Genomic DNA, 15,363 nt, shown 5'->3' with positions numbered 1-15,363 from the left:
AAAATACACAATACATATATTAAATAAAAAGGAAAAAACACCTTAGTGCCACGGTGAACCCTATACCAACACAAGAATGGGAAAGAGAAAAGTACAACAACAAATATAAAAGTAATGATGCTGCTAGGTGGTCATCGCCTGTGACCTTTATAAAATACAGCTGACAGCCTTATGTAGCGATATCACACTTTATTAGAGTACACACTTGCCACATAGTACAAAAGGGCTATGCATATGGTATCCAATAATACCCATTATAATCATATGCAGATTCATCCCTGTCTGCACCATACCCATTACCCATATGGTCCCATAGAAGTATACCCCTATCAAAATAAATCAATTCTTGCTGTCTGGGGTTATAACTATACTTAACAGTCCCTTGGAATGTATAATCGTTGGTTGAAAGTAACCGGCATATGTCAAAAAACCAACAAACGTGTAACCAATGTCAGAGGCTACTTATTGCCATACATGTGTGCACATTTCGCTGCTGTCAGTACATGTAATAGCATGCTGTAGAGGCTTAAACAATGAGAATAAACCACCAAGATGCGTCCATAAAAAATGGGATCATGCTACCTCATCAAATATATAATGAGCATCCCTTATGGTCATATTGCGTGGTAATGGTCTGTTATACACCAAACATTTTTTAAAGGCGCTGGCATGTGTAGATTTGCGTCATATTTATAACCATTTAATATGGAAAGATCTCATCCCGTTTGTCACTAGATTCCCCAGGAGCTGTGGAGTGACGATCAAACCTCTGTATAAATACGGCATCTCCTGACAGTATGGGAGTACCAACTTCCTAATAATAATAGTAATAATTTTTATTTATATAGCGCCAACATATTCCGCAGCACTTTACAATTAAGCGGGGACATGTACAGATAATAAATTCAATACAAGTTAAGACAATTTAAACAGTGACATTAGGAGTGAGGTCCCTGCTCGCAAGCTTACAATCTACAAGGAAATGGGGGGACACAATAGGTGAAAAGTGCTTGTTATTTCAGGTCTGGCAATTATAATAAATAGGGATTTTCATATAAAGCTGCATGATCCGGTCATCAGCCCGTGTGTTTAAGTGCAATAGTCAAGTATCAAGTGCAGTTATCGTGTGCATGGAGGGTGTGGAGACAGATGAATAGTAGGGTGCAGATTCAGAGTAATATTTGGAAGGAAGGAACAGGGCAAAGTTAGTTTACTGAGTAGTTGGTGTGGTAGGCTTGTTTGAAGAGATGGGTTTTTAAATCGCGCTTGAATAGGTCGGGGCTAGGTATCAGCCTGATCATCACTCTGATCTAATAATGGGAGCACTGCTTTCAGGGGGCCAACCTGTACGTCTGTTCAAAGGGTCATTGGGGTGCGTCCACATTTGGAGCAGGTGGTGCATTCACTGCATAGGCAAACAGTATGGGAGTACCTACTTCCTAATAATGGGAACACTGCTTTCAGGGGGCTATCCTGTAAGTCTGTTCACAGGGTTATTGGGGTGCGTCTAAATTTGGGGCAAGGCAGGCCTTGCATTCACTTCATGGGCAAACAGTATGGGAGTACCAACTTCCTAATAATAGAAACATTGCTTTCAGGAGGCCCTCCTGTATGTCTGTTCAAAGGGTTAGTGGGGTGCGTCCACATTTGGGGCAGGTGTTGTATTCACTGCATAGGCAAACAGTATGGGAGTACCACCTTCCTAATAATGGGAACATTGCTTTCAGGAGCCCCTGCACACCTCTTCAAAGGGGTATTGGGGTGCCTCCAAATTTTGGGCAGCCCTGCCACTCACTGCATAGGCAAACACTGTGGGAGACCCACTGTTTAATAATGGAAACAACAAAGCATAGCCGGCTCTCTAAGAATAGTGAGGGCTATCTGCTGGCCCTTTAAGAATAGTAAAGGCTGCCTGATGGCCCTATAAAATATATACAATATATATAAAAATATTGATTTTATTGGGTATCTCTATATAATACCTTTGGATATCATTCTTTATGTTTATCTAATAAATTTACTGTGTTCTGCACAGGCCCTTCTTGCCGCAAATATGGATTTTAGGACCAGGGAACTGTCCTGGCAGGGACAAATTAATGCGGTATTTGGCAATAACAACACTATGATGGCAAATAATGGTGGTATACAATCTGATAGTCTTTTCAATATTATTAAAAATCTGACATATAGAAGAACACGTTCCTGGTGGAATCATGCATTCTTAGAAATTTATGTCCAAAGGCAACTCATTCCAAGAGGCCTGCGGATTCAAATTACACCTTCTTTCCAGATTGCTGATGAAGATTTTATAAAGAAATGGGAGACTATTTGCAACGAGACATCAAAAAAATTAATGGAGTTATTGATTCAGCATAATATAAGAACTTTAACTGAGATTGACAAATCTCTGGAGGAGGCCCTAAAAAACGCTAAAGGGAACCTCACTATGAAAAAATTTGAAACAATTAACCCACAATTGGAGAAATATATACACCAATGGGTTAAGGACATAAAGTCTAAACAAACTAACAAATTTCTCAGAGACCAAAGAGATCTCACGAATGGAAGAATTTATAGATGGTGTAAATCCCAACCTAGAGAAATGGATAGTGAGCGGCCTATGTCAACATCCTCCATTACAGTCAATGGGGACATTTCTTGTGCCTTCTCGTCCGCCTCTATTTTAACCTCAATTGTATCTACCCCTAAAAGGAAGCGCTATATACCTTCAAATCGCAACTTCAGATATTCTCCTGAAAATACTAAAAATAATAACAAGGTAATTAATCTAAATACTCATATTTTTTCACAAACTGAGGTTGATGTTTTGCATAAAGGTTTGATGTTTTGCCTGACGGCAAATTTTGATAAATTTACTGCCATCAAAGATTTACATTTATTTGCAAGGAAATTGATTTTTAAACGTCACTTCCATAATGAGGATATATCTCGACTGTTTCCTACAGAGGCAGAACAGGAGGCACTAAACGCATTGGAGGAATTAGCACGGGAACATAATGAATCTGAGAGGGGTAAGATCTCTAGTTCTATGCAGCCACGTTCACGCAAGTTTCCACCTTGTCGTCCTGTCCTTCCCTTGAGGTTTTTGTAAAAACTGTAAGCAAGGATTTTGATAAAATCCCATGCTACCCAAATGTTACCAATTTGAACAAAAAAGAACAAAATTGTTTGAAAAGATTGCAAGGAATGCATGATGTTATATTCAAACCGGCCGATAAGGGCGGAAATATTGTGGTTTGGCGTAAATCAATGTATGAAACTGAAGCTCTCAGACAGTTAAAAAATAACATCTGTTATAAAAAACTAACTTTTAATCCACTTGAGAAATACCGTAGTGAACTTTTGGCCATCTTGAGCAAGGCTAGGGATAATGGAGTGATTTTTAAAGACCTATTTACGGCCCTTCAAACTGTAGAACCTCCTCTCCAGGGAGACCAATCATCTCTGGATGTGGTAACTACAGTATCTAGAGAACATCAACAAATTTATAGATTCCAGGTTACAACCATTGGTGGAGGAATTACCTTCATTCATTAAGGACACTAATGAATTCCTTAAAAAAATAGATGGCCTCTGAGTCTCAGAGGGCATCCAGGATGAGGGCTGAAATGTTCGCCAAAGGGCAGCCGGTGGCCCCTTATAATACCACCCAGTTCCTGATGGAGGACCACGACCAGGAGGAACCTTACCTGTGCCCCCCTCAGCGGAGAGGTCTTGCTTCTCTCCCAACCCTCCATGACAACTCTTTTGCCAAAGGGTACAGCACAGAGGAGGATGTGGAGGAAGAGGATGACGTGACTGGTAGTGATGGCATGGAGAGATGATGGGGTTGAGTTTTTACAAAAGGACTTTTCTGAGACCTTTGAGAAATACCATGCAGAAAGCTTGCAGGACATGAGCAAGCAGGAGCTGATCCGGGAGTACCTGGAGCTGGAGAAGTGCTTGAGTCATATGGAAGAAGAGAACAATCGCCTGAGGCTCAAGGATATCAGCACCATCCAGGTGGCCGGCACCCAAGACTCCCGGATCCGGGACCTGGAGAAGGAACTGGAGAAGCTGAAGGAAGAACACCGCCACCTCCTGTGGGAGAGGGAGCAGGTGGTGGCAGATCCCTCAGGACACTGATCCCATGGCAGGAACCTGCACTTTAATGTTGACTGTTTCCCTGAGAGCCATAAAAAGACTCCCGACCCCATGATCCGATGTCCTAAGGTCAATATCATCTAGACTTCCCCCTGACTTTCTTGGATCACTTTGCCAGAGAGCGTGATCCTAAGACGGACTCTGACTTTTATGTTGTTTGTAGAGCTCTATTTTTTTTGTTACAGAGACCTTGTGTCCTTATATATTCTGGCCTTCATGCGGCTGCGGCTGAGATAGCATCAGGCCTCCAGTTCCTGCACAAAAAGGGCTTCATCCATCGGTAAATCCATTTCTACACCTTGATGCACATTTTCTGGTGAAATGTGGTCACATCTTTGATCTTTGATCTTCTCCTCAGCAGAAGACTGATTGCAGAAAAACAGTAGATGATCATGTTCTACACATTCAGTTATTTACATGTTATATAAACTATACAGTGTATATACTCATACATGTTCCATGATAAATATCTTTCCTTTTTATTACACAGAGACTTAAAACCAGCTAATATTCTGATTGCTGACTCCGGTCATCTAAAAATTGCTGATTTTGGGCTGGCAGTCAATAGAATGGATGAAGTATCTGGAAGAGCAGGTACAGCGGGCTACATGGCTCCAGAGGTGAGTGTATGGATAGTAGAGTAATAATCTTCAGTGGGATTGATAGAGAAAGGGCATTCATTCAATTCAGGATTCAATAATCTGTATACATCAGGAATATTAGTTGGAGCTTCATGTATATAAACACACAAAGCGTGATTATTGTCTATAGCAAGTAATGAAGTCTTCCCTTCTTCACAGGTCATTACAGGAAAGAAGTACAATGCAGCTGCTGACTGGTTCTCCTTTGGCATCATCCTGTACAGTTTGTCATAAGTCGGGTGAGTAGTCTCCGCGTTAACTTTACAACTTTTCTCTTCAGATCACAGCTCTTCCGCACACTTAGGTACATGGTACTATCATGGGTTTTCAAAGGCGTCAAGTCCGGTATTAGGTCTACTATTCCTCGCATTACAGGCTGCATGAGTCCTGTAAAGTTATTCTTCTTGGAAAAAATAACTATCTTGTCAAAATGGTATAAATGGTGGTGATATTTTAAGAGCCTCCAGCTCCTCTCAATCTATGTGCTGGAAGAAGGGATGTTGTCTAATACAGCCATTTATTCCCAGTCGTCTACTTGGGTCCTTGCACAGAAGATATAAAGAAGAACAAAATCTACAGTTAGTATCTGGATATAAAATATAATGACAATACTATATGTGATGCCCTCCCACACCTGTGTCAGTTGTATATCTCTGTGTGATGCCTTAACAGGTGCCCCCATAGCCATGAAAATATCCTTCCATGACACCATCATAAATGACAATTTTTCTCCTTTTTAGTTTTACCCACGCCTGTTCTGTGGTCTCAGATTCATTGGATCTTGATGTATTTACTGATGACAATTGTTACAATTGTTATCGGAAATCACCATAGAGGTTTGAGCTTAAAACAATCTCTCCTACTGAAAACTGCACCATCATTTTGTATAACATCCCTGTGCTAATAACTAAGCATCTGCTCCTGCTCACCTTCTCAACGATATTTTCTGTGTCAGAGTCCAGATAATATGTGGGTTCATCAGACGAATTCCGATAGCAGCTTCGATCTCCTGTTATCATCTGGTACAGGATTTGACTTCACCACCAATTGTGGTGACCCTTCACCATGTTGCTGGTGATTATCCTGTTTTTTTCTGAAGTCATCATAAATACCCTTGTATGCTCCCATATAACATCTATAAGTAGCCACAATAAAAATGCTACCTTTAAATTACATGTCTTAAAGTTCTTTTTTAATGTTTGACATAGAGAACTCTTTCTTTCACATAAAGACTAGACTAGAAATGGCAGCTGGATGCCTGGTGCCTAACTGTGGTGAGCTGCTGTCAATCAACATGACAGCAGAGGGAAAAAGTCCAAGATAGCGCCCTAAAGTATATGAATTATGACAAAAATCACTGATACTGTACATCATATATTATTATTTTTCAAGCAGAAGATTGATAACATCAGAGACAGTTTTAGTCGACAACCCCCAGAGTCCTTCCTCCCAACTACCCAGCCCTCCACCTCTAAAACCAACTTCTCCACTATTACAGAAGATCGACTCTCCACTCTACTCTCAAGATCACATCTCACCACCTGTGCACTTGACCCGATCCCTTCCCACTTCATCCCAATCCTCGCCACAGTCTTCATCCCAACTCTAACCCATCTCTTCAACCTATCACTAACAACTGGTACTTCCCCTCAAGCTTTAAACATACCTCCATCACACCTATCCTCTAAAAGCCCTCTCTTGACCCATCCTCTGTATCTAGCTATCGCCCTATATCACTTCTCCCCTATGCCTCAAAACTACTGGAACAACACATCCATCTTGAACTGTCCTCCCATCTATCTTCCTGCTCCCTTTTCGACCGCTTACAATCAGGCTTCCGGTCACACCACTCCACTGAAACTGCCCTAACTAAGGTCACCAATGAACTATTAACCGTAAAGAGCAAGCGACACTACTCTCCTCACCTCGCACCTTGCACATAAGAAAGGTGTTCTGGCAAAGTGTACCCTGAATTACCTGAGAGCTGGCTGGACTACAGACCTGGAGGACACAGCACCCTGGCTGGGGACTGCATCTAAGAACTGTGAGTAAAAGTGTGGAAACTGCACCCTTCTGTGTTCTCTGAATTATTACTGCGTCACCTGCCCTGCACTACAACATCCACCATTGACTTTAACACCTTAAATGCCCTGGGACTAAGCTCTACCTGTGGAGAGCTGTAACAACTCTGCTGCATCACCATCAGCTCCAGTGGTCCCTTTAAGCAGCGTCGGCCATCCCTAGCCGAGTACCACAGGTGGCGTCACGAACAATTCCCCTATAAACTTTATTTCCCCCTTTAATTGACTTTTATTAGGCGCCCAGGGCCACGGACTAGGTCATTGCTGCTGTGACACATCCCTTTAAGAACCAATGGACCCGGCCTGAGTACCCCACGGCCCTGGCGGGTGCTCTAATTTGGTGTCAAAAACAGGATTTGTAGCCCGGTATCCCCGAGTCCTGTGTGCCATAGACTGTGTTGAACCATTTAATAGCTGCCATTGTCACGCCACGCGGCGTGTGAGGAGAAAAGAAAGGCGTGTTGTCATGGGCGGGATCCGACCATGAGGTGCGAAGACCATGCCCGCCCACTGCAAATACTACTATGCAACGAGGACATGTTCATCAGCAAGTGAGATCCGCCTCCTGATTTGGCATGGTGGAAACAGAAAGGAAAAGAAGACCAGCCCACGAAGGAAGGAGTGGGAACAACACGTGGGTGTTGCAAACAACCCGGAACCAATCATCTTTCCCCATTCTCACTCTACCCCTCCACGAAACCTATCCATAAATGTCAACGGCTGCTCACTTTCCCCAGTTCCGCATGCTCGGTGCCTCGGGGTGATACTCGACTCTGACCTCTCTTTCAAGTCTCATATCCAAGCCCTTGCCTCCTCCTGCCAACTCAACGCAACAAAAACGAGGCAAAAACACACCAGAAATGCAGGTTTTGCAGGTGGGTTTTTCCTTCCAAGACATGCAGAAATGGTGCATAGTTTGTATTCAACTTGTATACATACCCATATCAGAATTATATTGCTCACCCATAGACTATTTTGTGGCCTGGAGAACATTTCGGTGGCATACAACCCTCAAAAGTGCATAGCTTTTATGAGTCTAGAAGTACCAATACAGTACATGACAATTTGAACACAATGTGTATGAGGCCCTCCTTTACGTCTAATACAGGGTGTATCTGACACCTTATGAGTCCCTAATGTTTGGCAGTTCTTGCTTCCTTCATAAAATAAACTAACATTTTCTATTTTTTAATAAAACAATCATTTTTAGTTTGTATAAATTATATATATTTTTTAAGTTGTTTTTAAGTTTTGCCTTATTTACCAGTTATTATACAGGAAAAAATGTATTCAATATTTTTTTCCTGTAAAATGCAATTTCTCGTCGGTTTGGAATATTTTATTGTCACTCCTTAAAGTGGAGCAAAAGTGTGACCCCATTGTACTCAGCAGCGAAGTGGGAGTCAGAGATGCTATAAGGGGTCTTCCCATGCTGCTCTTCCATTCAGCACTTTTCCCATTTACTTGAACATCTTCACTGCCCCCCAGACCTCTTGTAGGGTCTGTGGGAAAAAAGCTTGGATTTCCCATTGACTCCCATTATACTTGAAAAGAGCATGTGAGGATTAGGAATTGCGCAGTGAGAGTAATGAGCACCAAGCATTTTAGTGCTCGCTCATCTCTAATACTTATACTTATTTTTCCTTTGCCCAAGTATAGGACCTCACATATACTTGCATTGAATTTCAGTTGCCATTTATCAGCCCAAGCCTCCAGCTTTCATAAATCCTTCTATAATATTAAATGATCCTCCTCTGTATTGATTACCCTGTAATGTTCATCGTCTGCAAATACTGTAATTCTATTCTGTATGCGCTATACAAGGTCATTTATAATAATGTTATAAAGAAGAGGGCCCAAACTTGACCCTGAGGTACCCCACTGTTAACGGTGACCTAATCTGAATAAGTCCCATTAATAACGACCCTTAGTTTCTTATCAATGAGACAGTTTTTAACCCAGCTACACATATTTTCTCGATTTTATACTCGCTATTGAGACTAAAACACGTAGGGGCGTATTAACCAAGGGTAGAAAAGAGTGTTACAGTACTATGTATTTTTCTTAAAAATCATTTTTATTGATAATTAATAACAGAAAAAGATAAAATAAGAAAGGTACAGGATAAAAAGGAGGGACTGAGACTTAAAAGTAGAATTTACAAAATATGGTAATTAATGTAAACTTTAGTAATTATGCAATGGCAAATTCTTAAGACATAATAGCATAATGTTTATTAACAATATATACTATAGAGAGGTCACAGGTTTACAGTGCAAAAGTAACGCAAAAAATACAAACTGAGACAATTACTTACAATCAATTGTATCTATTAAAAAAAGACCTTATTATAATAAATATATTGTTGCTATTAGCTGATTATATGCATTCAGTAAAATATAAAGTTTGTCCTGTTTTGACAAATTGTTGTCATCCAAAGCAAAATATCTGACATGTTAAGGTATGTGAATGAATGTATACAGTGCTGCTAAGATTCGCATGGCAGTGATAGGAAAAATCAGTATCTAATGTTACTATGGGTACAGATCGTGATAGACCTGGTCACAAACCCATTGTGAGAATAATGGTAGGAAAGGCACATTCACAGTAGTAAGATGAAAGAAGCTGGTGATTAAATGAAGTTATTACCCGAGTTGTAAGCAAGTGATGGCGATAGTAAAGTTCAGTCCCTCTGCCCCGACGCGTATGTTTCGCCCAGCTTCTTCGGGGGGTGAAATGGCAGGACTGCTCTGTGTAGCACAAGCGATTGGATGATTACAGCTTCTAGTTTCCCATGCAACCTACTGAAGAAAGTAAAACAAAATATTTTTTAAATATGAAAAAATAAAAAATGTATAAGCGTTCAAATCATCCCCATTCGCCCCATTCAAAGTAAAACAATTTAAAAAAATAGACATATTTGGTGTCACCACATTCAGAATCGCCTGATCTATTAATATATAAAAAGAATCCGATCAGTGAATGGCGTAATGAGAAAAAAGTCAAAATGCCAGAATTACCTTTATTTCCTTGCCGCAACATTGAATTAAAATGCAATAACGGGCGATTAAAAGATTGCATCTACCCCAAAAATAGTACCAAAATATAAATCAGCTCGGCACGTAAAAATAAGCCCTCACTCAGCCCCTGATCACGAAAAATGGAGACACTGCAAATCCTGGAATAAGGCGACTTATTTTATTAGAAATTTAGGATTTTTTTTCACCACTTACATAAAAAGAACCTAGACTTGTTTGGTATCTACGTTCTCGTAATGACCTGGAGAATCATAATGGCAGGTCAGTTTTAGCATTTAGTGAACATGTTAATAAAAAAAAACTAAATAAGAAACTATTGTGGAATTGTACAAAGAAGGGGTTAAATATAATGATTTCTACTGACTATAAAGCATCTTCATGTATTCGCCAATGGGGTTTAAATATATTTAAATATTCACATTTCTTTGTGTATTCTTAACTAAGTGATGTCATTGGAGGGGAGAGGTTAGCGGCTTTATAGTAAGTATATAAGTATCTGGCGGTCAATCTGTGTTAAGTTACGATTAAGACCAGTTGGTAGAAACGAGTCGACGATATTTCGCCATTTAGCCATGGAGATAATTTAAATGGATTTCAAATAAAGAGAAATGATTTTACTGGAGACTTCTGGACCTCGTTTTACTGGAATTATAGTATGAGCCCTCGCTGATGGAGTTTCTGTAAATTCGGAATCTCATGCGATGGTGGATATATATCAGTGGCGAGCCAAATCTGTTTTTTCCTTTTGATATATAGCCAGTGATTGCTTACAGCAATGATGCGAGCTGTCGACGTGACGTCACCGCTGCAACCAAAATACTTAGATCCACCGCTTTAATTTGGGAGGGAGAGTAATTGAATACCTGCTTTGTTTTTTATTTCTGGGATTTTTGAACATATTGGGTCCACGTTTCTAACAGTGGAAAATATCTTTAATGAATAATTCCACTATGTACTGTATACTGAATGTAAGTGCCCTGCAGCCTGCATCTCCCGAGCTTTTACAAAACTGTCCACCCCTAGCATTCCCTAACTGTAGGCGTAATTCCATACATAAAGGAGCAAATCTTCTAATCTCAGATACTTCATCGAAATATTAGATGGAAAAAGCCAACGTGTAATCTAGACATTATGAATGGGAAAATTAATTACAAACTACGTTGCAGGTTGTATTCTGTGACCTGATGTCTACTGCCTGCATAGGCCTGTGCACCGTGTCACCGATTGCAACTTTTATCTCTGTATGGATTACTTTAGAAGATACAGAGTGGTATCATTGTATACAGTAAGAGGCTACATGTATGTGTAATACCAGCAATGACAGAGGTAACATTCTATAAGCAAAATAATCCATATACTGTATTCAAAACTGACAGCATGTAAGACCCTGCAGACATCCAGCCCAGCCATGTTCATCCATACTACTTCTCTCATACCGTATAATAAAGGTAAGTTCTATAGCTAGAAATACCTATATGAGGTTCTCATTCATTATGCATATGTTACCTGTTTACATCATAATGGGTCAGTGGTCACCATATACATGATGGGCTCCCACTATAGCTGTGACATCATAATGCTTTCTATGACATCACATGGTTCTAACATGGAGTTCAGACAACATTGGGTCACTGTTCAACTAGCGATTGCTGTGAACGGTTGCGCGTCTATTGACACTGTGATATTCTTGAAATGGGGTTCTCTAAAGAAAATAAAGAAGACCCCAAATCAGATGGACAGAGGAAAAGACATAGAGATGGGTCAATGTCATCTGGCCCTGAAAATAAAAGACCATGTCCCGAGAAGGCACATGGGGATTTGAAGGAAAAGGAGTCTAAATCATCAAGACCTTCAAATAAAAGACCATATTCTGAAGAGGATCATGGAGACCAAAAGAAGCAAACAGATGGGTCGAAATCACCGGAACCCAAAAACCAAAAACCGTGTCCTGAGAAAGTACATGGAAAAGACCTCAGTAAAGGAGGTGAAAAAAGAAAGAGGGAAGAAGATGGCTCATGTGGGTCCAAAAAAAGGCCTAAAAATAGCGGTTCAAAGGCAAGGGAGGAAGAGGAACCAAGGCCAGGTAGGACAAAAAGGCTTTCTAAAAATAAGGAAATTATAAATCATAGATAGGTTTATTATAGAGCTTTAATTGGAGATGTTAGAAATAGAGAAATCAGCAAACTTTTTTTTATATATTTATTTATTCTTAGTTGCAATTCCAATTGATTTAAAGCACACATCCCCAAAGCTTTTCTTGATATCAACATCCATATTATATTAATACATATGAACACATTGAGGGTTCTAAGCAGAAAATTCCTCTGCAAAACCTCATGTGCTCGCAGGAGACATGCTCCACAGAAAACACATGTTTCTGCCACGCTTTTGTTGAATTTTTGTTAATTTTTTTCATTCATTTTGCTGCAGTTTTTCCCCACTGTTTGTTACGTGTGAAATCTGCAGCAAAAACGCTGAAAGACAAAATTGCACAGAAAAAATCAGGACAAAAGAGCAATGTGTGCACATACACTAGAGCAGCTTTTTACAGTCTTCTCAACAGTTCCTGGAAATTTGTGGCTTCTTTTATTCATGATACAATAATAATTTATTCATGATACAATAATTATTTCTATATAAACTATCCAATATTTTTTTTTTATCCCAATAGGACCGAGCACTGCCCCTCAGACCTGTTCAGGCGAAGAAAACTGTATTTCTGTCAATAGATTTACGTTTCAGAGGAAGATTGGCGAAGGTGCTTTTGGAAAAGTAAGTTGCTGCAATACATAATATAAAAATAAATATAAAACTGAACCCATCACTGAAGCATCCATGTCACTGACACGCCACCTCTCTGTCCTATATAGGTCTTTCTAGCATCTGATAACATCACCAAGAAGATGCTGGCGATAAAGATTGTGACCAAAGGCGTTTCAGCAACAGCAGAGGAACAACTCCTAATGGAAAAGAAGATCCTTCAGCTGACGCCTGATAATCCTTTCTTGGTGAACAGCAGTATAACTTTCCAAACAAAGGTAAAACCATCAATGTTTTCAAACATTATTTAGGTTATCTAAAGAATATGTGCAATAAATGTAAATGACTATTTCTTCTCCATCTTCTTGTAGAAGCACTGGTGTTTTGCCATGGACTATGCTTCTGGAGGAAACCTGAGGAGCCTCCTAAAAAAACAAGGATGTTTTCCACTTAGCACTGCAACGTAAGCACTTTGGTTTTATAGCTTTATTCTAGACTGATTTTGATGACAAATTTCATAAAAACGATACCATAACCATATATGCCCCATTAGCAGAGGTGTTTTTACCACACTATTGTTGAAGAAAGGGCTTCTTTCCAAATTTGGACCATCCAGAGCAATCATTGCTATGGAGCCTCTAATTTTCTATATATAACACAGTCCATTACATATAGGCACTCATTACAACAGTGCTAATAACTCTGTGCCCCCTGCATCCTATTGCATACATCATCTATGACTTTATCTGTAAGATCCAAGACTTACGTTTTTTCTCATTCCTTCCCCAACAGATTCTATGCGGCTGAGATAGCATCAGGCCTCCAGTTCCTGCACAAAAATGGCTTCATCCATCGGTAAATCCATTTCTATACCTTAATGCAGATTTTCTGGTGAAATCTGGTCACATCTCTGTTCTTCTCCTCAGCAGAAGACTGATTGCAGAAAAACAGTAGATGGCCATGTTCTACACATTCGGTCATTTACATGTTATATAAGCTATACAGTGTATATACTCATACATGTTCCATGATAAATATCTTTACTTTTTATTACACAGAGACTTAAAACCAGCTAATATTCTGATTGCTGACTCGGGTCATCTAAAAATTGCTGATTTTGGGCTGGCCGTCAATAAAGTGGATGGAGTATCTGGAAGAGCAGGAACAGCGGGCTACATGGCTCCAGAGGTGAGTGTATGGATAGTAGAGTAATAATCTTCAGTGGGATTGATAGAGAAAGGACATTGCAGGATTCAATAGTCTCTATACATCAGGAATATTAGTTGGAGCCTCATGTATATAAACACACAAAGCGTGATTATTGTCTACAGCAAGTAATGAAGTCTTCCCTTCTTCTTCACAGGTCATTACAGGAAAGAAGTACAATGCAGCTGCTGACTGGTTCTCCTTTGGCATCATCCTGTACCAGATGGTAACAGGAGATCGAAGCTGCTATCGGAATTCGTCTGATGTACCCACATATTATCTGGACTCTGACACGGAAAATATCGTTAAGGAGGTGAGCAGAAGCAGATGCTTAGCACAGGGATGTTATACAAAATGATGGTGCAGATTTCAGTAGGAGAGATTGTTTTAAGCTTAAACCTCTATGGTGATTTCCGATAACAATTGTCATCAGAAAATACATCATGATCCAATCAATATGAGATGACAGAACAGACATGGGTAGAACTAAAAAGGAGAAAAAATGTCATTTATGATGGTGGCATGGAAGGATATTGTCACGGCTATGGGGGCACCTGTTAAGGCATCACACAGAGATATACAACTGACACAGGTGTGGGAGGGCATCACATATAGTATTGTCATGATATTCTATATCCAGATACTAACTGTAGATTTTGTTCTTCTTTATAGCTTCTGTGTAAGGACCCAAGCAGACGACTGGGAATAAATGGCTGTATTAGACAACATCCCTTCTTCCAGCACATAGATTGGAAGGAGCTGGAGGCTCTTAAAATATCACCACCATTTATACCATTTTGACAAGATAGTTATTCTTTCCAAGAAGTATAACTTTACAGGACTCATGCAGCCTGTAATGCGAGGAATAGTGGACCTAATACCGGACTTGACGCCTTTGAAAACCCATGATGGTCCCTGAGCTGTAAATAGGAAAGCTTGCTCAAACCTCTATTGAGAGTTTTCAAGGCTAAACCTGGATGTGACTTATCCCGATGGGTTAATAACTTTCTGCAAGTGAAAATCAATCTTCATGTTCTCTTTTAGATATGACAGCAGCACAATGAAGAGATCTTCATTGACTGGACATGGGTAAATCCAGGGATTAATTCCGATTGCCAAATTTGGAGTCAGGAAGGAATTTTTTTCCCCTACATGAGGACATTTACCTCACACATAACCTATAGGGGTTTTTCTTTTGCCTTCCTCTGGATAAACAATGGGTTGAATTTCAAAAACTTTATTCACCCTCAATACCATGTACCTAAGTGTGCGGAAGAGCTGTGACCTGAAGAGAAAAGTTGGAAAGTTAACCCGGAGACTACTCAACCGACTTATGACAAACTTTACAGGATTTGACTTCACCACCAATTGTGGTGACCCTTCACTATGTTGCTGGTGATTATCCTGCTATTTTCTGCTGTCATCATAAATACCCTTGTATGCCCCCATATAACATCTATAAGTAGCCACAAT

General features: G+C 40.0%; 2 protein-coding genes across 3 annotated transcripts; both read left to right on the top strand.

The window, feature by feature from the left end:
- Positions 1 to 3,587: 3,587 nt before the first annotated feature.
- LOC143768106 (protein HEXIM1-like) lies at positions 3,588 to 4,321 on the top strand. Its single transcript, XM_077256794.1, is given in 2 exon segments — positions 3,588 to 3,838; positions 3,840 to 4,321. Coding segments are annotated over 2 exon segments (558 nt in total). The 3' UTR covers positions 4,147 to 4,321.
- Positions 4,322 to 11,570: 7,249 nt separating this feature from the next.
- LOC143769128 (protein kinase C theta type-like) lies at positions 11,571 to 15,363 on the top strand. Of its 2 annotated transcripts, XM_077257709.1 has the most exons (8): positions 11,571 to 12,007; positions 12,596 to 12,696; positions 12,795 to 12,962; positions 13,056 to 13,147; positions 13,477 to 13,539; positions 13,743 to 13,872; positions 14,048 to 14,203; positions 14,563 to 15,363. In XM_077257709.1, the coding sequence occupies exons 1-8, from the start codon at positions 11,617 to 11,619 to the stop codon at positions 14,689 to 14,691; spliced, it is 1,230 nt and encodes a 409-aa protein (XP_077113824.1). In that variant the 5' UTR covers positions 11,571 to 11,616; the 3' UTR covers positions 14,692 to 15,363. The 2 variants fall into 2 exon arrangements, with proteins under 2 accessions (XP_077113824.1, XP_077113825.1); XM_077257710.1 differs by lacking the exon at positions 12,596 to 12,696 and having other exon boundaries at positions 11,658 to 12,007.

This window comes from Ranitomeya variabilis, chromosome 4 (genome assembly GCF_051348905.1).
Source record: "Ranitomeya variabilis isolate aRanVar5 chromosome 4, aRanVar5.hap1, whole genome shotgun sequence".
NCBI lineage: Eukaryota > Metazoa > Chordata > Amphibia > Anura > Dendrobatidae > Ranitomeya > Ranitomeya variabilis.
The sequence above is the reverse complement of the archived record's forward strand: the minus strand, read 5'-3'. Positions and strand labels throughout refer to the sequence as shown.

Excerpts from the sequence above, each read along its gene's own strand:
- LOC143769128 (XM_077257709.1), top strand. The coding sequence starts at position 11,617 with ATGGGGTTCTCTAAAGAAAATAAAGAAGACCCCAAATCAGATGGACAG. Across the intron at positions 12,963-13,055 it reads GTATAACTTTCCAAACAAAG|AAGCACTGGTGTTTTGCCAT; the intron begins GTAAAACCATCA and ends ATCTTCTTGTAG. Across the intron at positions 13,148-13,476 it reads TTTCCACTTAGCACTGCAAC|ATTCTATGCGGCTGAGATAG; the intron begins GTAAGCACTTTG and ends CTTCCCCAACAG.